The 7,928-nt window shown below is 39.5% G+C and overlaps 1 protein-coding gene across 1 annotated transcript in view; it reads right to left on the reverse strand.

Annotated features, from left to right (window-relative positions):
* PIKFYVE (phosphoinositide kinase, FYVE-type zinc finger containing) overlaps positions 1–7,928 on the reverse strand; it is a 563,129-nt gene that overhangs the window by 341,023 nt on the left and 214,178 nt on the right. Inside the window, exon 17 of the mRNA XM_053713067.1 lies at positions 2,953–3,079. Within this exon, the coding sequence (XP_053569042.1) occupies positions 2,953–3,079 (127 nt within the window). The remainder of the gene's footprint in view (positions 1–2,952; positions 3,080–7,928) is intronic.

Raw genomic sequence — 7,928 nt, forward strand, 5'->3', positions numbered from 1 at the left:
AAGAAGATTAACAATGCTATGAGAGTTATGATCTGTTACTTGTTGCGCTAAAGCTTCTAACCAAAAAGTTGAAGCTGCAGCAACATCCGCTAAAGATATAGCAGGTCTAAGAAGATTACCTGAACATAAGTAAGCTTTTCTTAGAAAGGATTCAATCTTCCTATCTAAAGGATCCTTAAAGGAAGTACTATCTGCCATAGGAATAGTAGTACGTTTAGCAAGAGTAAAGACAGCCCCATCAACCTTAGGGATTTTGTCCCAAAATTCTAATCTGTCAGATGGCACAGGATATAATTGCTTAAAACGTTTAGAAGGAGTAAATGAATTACCCAAATTATTCCATTCCCTGGAGATTACTTCAGAAATAGCATCAGGGACAGGAAAAACTTCTGGAATAACTACAGGAGATTTAAAAACCTTATTTAAACGTTTAGATTTAGTATCAAGAGGACCAGAATCCTCTATTTCTAATGCAATTAAGACCTCTTTAAGTAAAGAACGAATAAATTCCATTTTGAATAAATATGAAGATTTATCAGCATCAACCTCTGAGACAGAATCCTCTGAACCAGAGGAACCACTATCAGAATCAGAATGATGATGTTCATTTAAAAATTCATCTGAAAAATGAGAAGTTTTAAAAGACCTTTTACGTTTACTAGAAGGGGGAATAACAGACATAGCCTTCTTAATAGATTTAGAAACAAAATCTCTTATGTTAACAGGAACACTCTGAGTATTAGATGTTGATGGAACCACAACAGGTAATGTAACATTACTAAAGGAAATATTATCTGCATTAACAAGTTTGTCATGACATTCATTACAAACAACAGCTGGAGGAACAGATACCACAAGTTTACAACAGATACACTTAACTTTGGTAGATCCAGCACCAGGCAGCTTTTTTCCAGAAGTATCTTCTGACTCAGTGTCAATCTGGGACATCTTGCAATATGTAATAGAAAAAACAACATATAAAGCAAAATTTATCAAATTCCTTAAATGACAGTTTCAGGAATGGGAAAAAATGCCAGTGAACAAGCTTCTAGCAACCAGAAGCAATAAATAATGAGACTTAAATAATGTGGAGACAAAAGTGACGCCCATATTTTTTAGCGCCAAAAAAGACGCCCACATTATTTGGCGCCTAAATGCTTTTGGCGCCAAAAATGACGCCACCTCCGGAACGCCAACACTTTTGGCGCAAAAAAACGTCAAAAATGACGCAACTTCCGGCGACACGTATGACAGAAACAGAAAAAACTTTTTGCGCCAAAAAAGTCAGCGCCAAGAATGACGCAATAAAATGAAGCATTTTCAGCCCCCGCGAGCCTAACAGCCCACAGGAAAAAAAGTCAAATTTTAAGGTAAGAAAAAAATTGATTTATTCATATGCATTATCCCAAATATGAAACTGACTGTCTGAAATAAGGAACGTTGAACATCCTGAGTCAAGGCAAATAAATGTTTGAATACATATATTTAGAACTTTATATAAAAGTGCCCAACCATAGCTTAGAGTGTCACAGAAAATAAGACTTACTTACCCCAGGACACTCATCTACATGTAGTAGAAAGCCAAACCAGTACTGAAACGAGAATCAGTAGAGGTAATGGTATATATAAGAGTATATCGTCGATCTGAAAAGGGAGGTAAGAGATGAATCTCTACGACCGATAACAGAGAACCTATGAAATAGACCCCGTAGAAGGAGATCATTGAATTCAAATAGGCAATACTCTCCTCACATCCCTCTGACATTCACTGCACGCTGAGAGGAAAACCGGGCTCCAACCTGCTGCGGAGCGCATATCAACGTAGAATCTAGCACAAACTTACTTCACCACCTCCATAGGAGGCAAAGTTTGTAAAACTGATTTGTGGGTGTGGCGAGGGGTATTTATAGGCATTTTAAGGTTTGGGAAACTTTGCCCCTCCTGGTAGGAATGTATATCCCATACGTCACTAGCTCATGGACTCTTGCTAATTACATGAAAGAAATACATAGTAATCACAGAAAGATAAAAATTCCAAGATGAATATAATTTACATTTCCTACACAACATAATATAGGAAGGTAAATAGGATACTTCCCTAAGGTGAATTTATAACCAGTCTATCCTACAATTAATAAAAATAGATATAGATGTTAAAATAGTAAAATGACATCACACACCCTTTTGCAGAACAAAGATAATAGGTAGCCAATTAAAATTAACTTCAGAAACACACAAACAGTTTTTGTTTTATATATTTATTTTGTATTTAAATTTAGCTGAATGGTTTACTCAGCAATCTTTGAAAATAATAATAAAGAGTGAAACGAGTCAGTGATGTAGTCCATGCTACCTAAAGTTTTTACGTTTTAATAATTCCCTCTCGGGCGTTAGTTTAACTTTGTAATGAGAGAAGGACATCTCTATCCACATTAACATCTTTGGTTGTTTACCTTTCCTCAATTATCTTTTTCATAATTTGTGCTTCGGAGCCTTCAGTTTCAAAAGTGGGGACCTCTGGAAGGTGGGGTCCTGAAGATTTAACTTTATGGTGATCATTCTACACTTTACTAGGGTGAGTGCACTCACTACCTCTTTAATCCTATTAACTTTTTTCTTTGAAAATAACACTTTGGTGACTGTTTGTATTGACCATTACAATGGGAAAACACCAAATGTCCACTCAGCATTAAAGAAAAGACGTAATCTAATGCTACGTTTATGGCCTTTTAGTGTTTGCTTACTAAAGTTGTATTAAAACATGTTACGCTCCATTTCTAAAGCTGCTTCTGGAGAAAAAAAATCATTATTTACCTTTTATTTTCACAACCAAACTTATTTATTACATGGACAGGAACACATACACATACTATTTACATTACTAAGGGTATTTCACAAACATATCTGTGTACATAATGGTGTGCCCTGTAACTAAACTAATGTGTTACTTACTATTAGGCAGTGGAAACACCTGAAGATAAAACTTGTGACAGGTGCCGAGCTGAGGTTTAGTAAGCAGTTGGTCCATTGACATTACCAAATCACCCTGAGTCATCCGGCTCACTCTGTCTAACACTTGCTGGGAAAACAAACAAACAAATAGTAAACACCAATTAACACTACATTTCTATATATGTATTCTATAGAACAGTTCACAATATAGATCTCATTTATGATTTTAGATCTACAGCAGTAAAGGAGAACACACAACATTCAATTTATGTTGAGAAACAAATGTATACCTTAAATACCAGAGAAGTATTTAATGTATAATAGAATTATTGATCAGAAGCATAATGAAGCTTATTCCCCTTCCCTAGTTTTGCATAACCAACACAGTTTTATTAATACACTTTTTACCTCTGTGATTACCTTGTATCTAAGCCTCTGCAAACTGTCCCCTTATTTCAGTTCTTTTGACAGACTTGCATTTTAGCCAACCGGTGCTGACTCCTCGGTAACTCCCAGTGCATGAGCACACTGTTATGTATATGACACATGAACTAACACCCTCTAGTGGTTAAAAACTGTCAAAATGCATTCAGATAATAGGCAGCCTTCAAGGTCTAAGAAATTAGCATATGAACCTCCTAGGTTTAGCTTTCAACTAAATATACCAAGAGAACAAAGCAAAATTGCTGATAATAATAAATTGGAAAGTTGTTTAACCCTTTCCGGTCATATGTCGGAATGTATCCAACAAAGGGTTTTACCGCTTGCGGTACAATGTCGGATACATTCCGACATGACTTTCTCCCAACACGACAGCCGCCCAGTCACTGCGCATGGGCACAGAAAAAGCCTTTAACGATCACAGAGATCACAGAGACGCGCCCCCACTCACATTACGCAGCCTGCCCTCTGCCACACTGGTCCGCCGAGACACACGTAACCCCACTGAAGCTAACTCCCCAAACCGAAACCGCACCACAAAGATGCAATCTCCACCCAAACACTGCACTCGCACCCATGTGATCCCACACACACAGCACCCCACAGAGGCCCCCACACAGCAATACGGACTCCCCCCACACCCACAGCATCCATAGTGATGCTATATATGTATAGGGTGCTGTGTGTGCAGTGGGGGATCACATCTGTAAAGAATGCTGTGTGTGCAGAAGAGGATCAAATTTCTATATGGTGCTGAGTACAAGGGGAACCCACTCAACACAACAAGCTGCAATATATAAGACCTGCTGGTGCCCTATGTCAAAATGAATAGGACCGGAAAGGGTTAAAATGACATGCCCTATCTAAATCATGAAAGTTTATTTTGGACTAGACTGTCCCTTTAAGTTAAAAAACAAAAACGTATTTACTGATAAATCAATTACTTCATACACAAATTGTTAACCTATGAATAATCAAAAATGGCTCACCACTTACAGTAGGTATAAACTCCTAAGATGTCTTCAGGACACCTCCCTATATCCTATATATCAGGGTTCTTAAAAAAAATAATCCCCAAGACCCAGTGCAATGATACCACATAACTTTGCGACCCTTTTTTATGCTTGGTCCAAAATTTTCTGAAGTAATACACAAGATAGCTGCAATTTTTGGCAAAGTGACTAATAAATGTGTGTACTTTATTCCTGATTTTAGTCAAACTTTTAGAGAGAGTGTTGTAAAAGGTAATAATTCACACGCACTTTCACACACACCACACACACTCTCAAACAACACACACTCTCATACAACACACACACAAAGCACAAACACTCTCATACAACACACAAACACTACAAACAACACAAACATACTCTCATACAACACACACACTCACCATACATACTTTGATATAACAGACACACCACACACACACATATACATACCACACCCTTTCATACAACACATTCACACTCTCATAACACACTCACACTCTCATAACACACTCACACTCTCATAACACACTCACACTCTCATAACACACTCACACTCTCATAACACACTCACACTCTCATAACACACTCACACTCTCATAACACACTCACACTCTCATAACACACACACCACACACTCACACTCTCATAACACACTCACACTCTCATAACACACACACCACACACTCACACTCTCATAACACACTCACACTCTCATAACACACACACCACACACAACTCTCCTGCAACACACACACAAGGCGTGACCCAGTAAACATGGTTTAAAGAACACTGATATATAAAAAAAACCTTACTATTGGCTTTCTTGAGAGACAGTATAGACAGATCTGTCTTCAAACTGGACTCTTAAAAACAGAACAAGAAAAAGTATAAAAAAAGTCAATGAGGGTTTAAGAAAATAGGGTAAATAAACATCAGAGATTTTTCTCATGCTCTATCAAAACCAAAATTCAGTTCACCAGGGTAGAACGCATTGTCTCAGATAGTAACAAATGTAAATTGAGATTGGAGGAAATGGCCAATAAATTTATTGTCAGAAAATATCCATTAAATCTTATATCAGAACAACTTAAGGTTGTCTGTGATGAATCTAGTCAAACTAAGAAAACTGAATGTGAGACAGGAAATAAAATTATATTTGTGACACAATACAATAGACTGAGTCAAAAGATCTCAGGTATACTGAGAAAGCATTGGTACATAATAAGAGAATGTAACCCTCAGGTTAAAGAATTTGAAATGGGCCCCATGGTTGCATACAGAAGGAATCAAAGCATTAAGGATATGCTTGTGCATACAGATATAGGCAGTGGTAAAAAGAATGTCCAACAGACAATAGGTACACGAAAACAAAATTTATGCTTACCTGATAACATTTCTTTCTCTTGCGATGTATCGAGTCCACGGATTCATCCAATACCTGTGGGATATTCTCCTTCCCAACAGGAAGTGGCAAAGAGAGCACCCACAGCAGAGCTGTCTATATAGCTCCTCCCCTAACTCCACCCCCCGGTCATTCGACCAAAGGCTAGGAAGAAAAAGGAGAAACTATAGGGTGCAGAGGTGACTGAAGTTTTATAATAAAATATACTACCTGTCTTAAATAGACAGGGCGGGCCGTGGACTCGATACATCGCAAGAGAAAGAAATTTATCAGGTAAGCATAAATTTTGTTTTCTCTTGCAAGATGTATCGAGTCCACGGATTCATCCAATACTTGTGGGATACCAATACCAAAGCTTTAAAACACGGATGAAGGGAGGGACAAGACAGGTACCTAAACAGAAGGCACCACTGCTTGCAGAACCTCTCTCACAAAAATAGCCTCCGAAGAAGCAAAAGTATCAAATTTGGAAAATTTGGAAAAAGTATGAAGCGAAGACCAAGTCGCCGCCTTACAAATCTGTTCAACAGAAGCCTCATTTTTAGAAGCCCATGTGGAAGCCACCTCTCTAGTAGAGTGAGCAGTAATCCTTTCAGGAGGCTGCTGGCCAGCAGTCTCATAAGCCAAACGGATGATGCTTTTCAGCCAAAAAGAAAGAGAGGTTGACCTCTCCGCTTTCCAGAATAGACAACAAACAATGAAGATATTTGACGGAAATCTTTAGTTGCTTGTAAGTAGAACTTTAAAGCACGAACAACATCTAGGTTGTGCAACAAACGTTCCTTCTTGGAAGAAGGATTAGGACACAGAGAAGGAACAACAATTTCCTGATTGATATTCCTATTAGAAACAACCTTAGGAAGAAATCCAGGTTTGGTACGCAAAACCACCTTATCAGCATGGAAAACAAGATAAGGTGAGTCACACTGTAAAGCAGATAACTCAGAAACTCTTCGAGCCGAAGAGATAGCTACTAAAAACAGAACTTTCCAAGATAAGAACTTAATATCTATGGAATGCATAGGTTCAAACGGAACCCGTTGAAGAATTTTAAGAACTAAATTTAAACTCCATGGCGGAGCAACAGGTTTAAACACAGGCTTGATTCTAACTAAAGCCTGACAAAACGCCTGAACGTCTGGAACATCCGCCAGACACTTGTGTAAAAGGATAGACAAAGCAGATATTTGTCCCTTTAACCCCTTAATGACAACTGACGTACCAGGTACGTCCTGCAAAAACTAGCAGTTAGTGACAATGGACGTACCTGGTACGTCAGTTGTCTAAGAGAGTGCTGGAAGCGATCGCAATCGCTTCCAGCAGCTCTCAGGGTATTGCAGTGATGCCTCGATATTGAGGCATCCTGCAATACCCTTTAAAAAGCATCCGATGCAGAGAGAGCCACTCTGTGGCCCTCTCTGCACCGGTAGCGATGGGGCCGTTCGTTGGTGGGTGGGAGCTTACAAGGGAGGAGGGTGGGCGGCCCATCGCTACCCGGCATACGGTTCCTACAAGTGCATTCTGCACGCCGGATGCCGGGAGCGTGCAGAGGGGAGGCGTGCGTGTGCGCGCGCGCAGCAAACACTGCCACCAATGAGTTCTGTTAAGAGGGAGGGGGGGGGGCAGCAAACTTTTTAAAAAAAAATAAATAATAGGATCTGGTAGGGTTAGGGGGGTGGGGGTACTGGGGGGGGGCAGCTACACTACAGAAAAAATGAAAAAACAACTAAAAAAAAAACACACTTTATTTTTTGGGGAAAACTGGGTACTGGCAGACAGCTGCCAGTACCCAAGATGGTGGCAAATAGGTAGGTGGGGAGGGTTAGAGAGGTGTTTGGGGGGGATCAGGGAGGTTGGGGGTTAAGGCAGGGGTCCATCACAGCTGAATAATTAAAAAAAAAAAAAACAAAAAAAAAAAAAACACCTTTTATTTTAGTACTGGCAGACTTTCTGCCAGTACTTAAGATGGCGGGGACAATTGTGGGGTGGGGGAGGGAAGAGAGCTGTCTGGGAGGGATCAGGGGGTGGGATGTGTCAGGTGGGAGGCTAATCTCTACACTAAAGCTAAAATTAACCCTGCAAGCTCTCTACAAGCTACCTAATTAACCCCTTCACTGCTGGGCATAATACAAGTGTGG

Source organism: Bombina bombina, chromosome 1 (genome assembly GCF_027579735.1).
Source record: "Bombina bombina isolate aBomBom1 chromosome 1, aBomBom1.pri, whole genome shotgun sequence".
NCBI classification, from domain to species: Eukaryota; Metazoa; Chordata; class Amphibia; order Anura; family Bombinatoridae; genus Bombina; species Bombina bombina.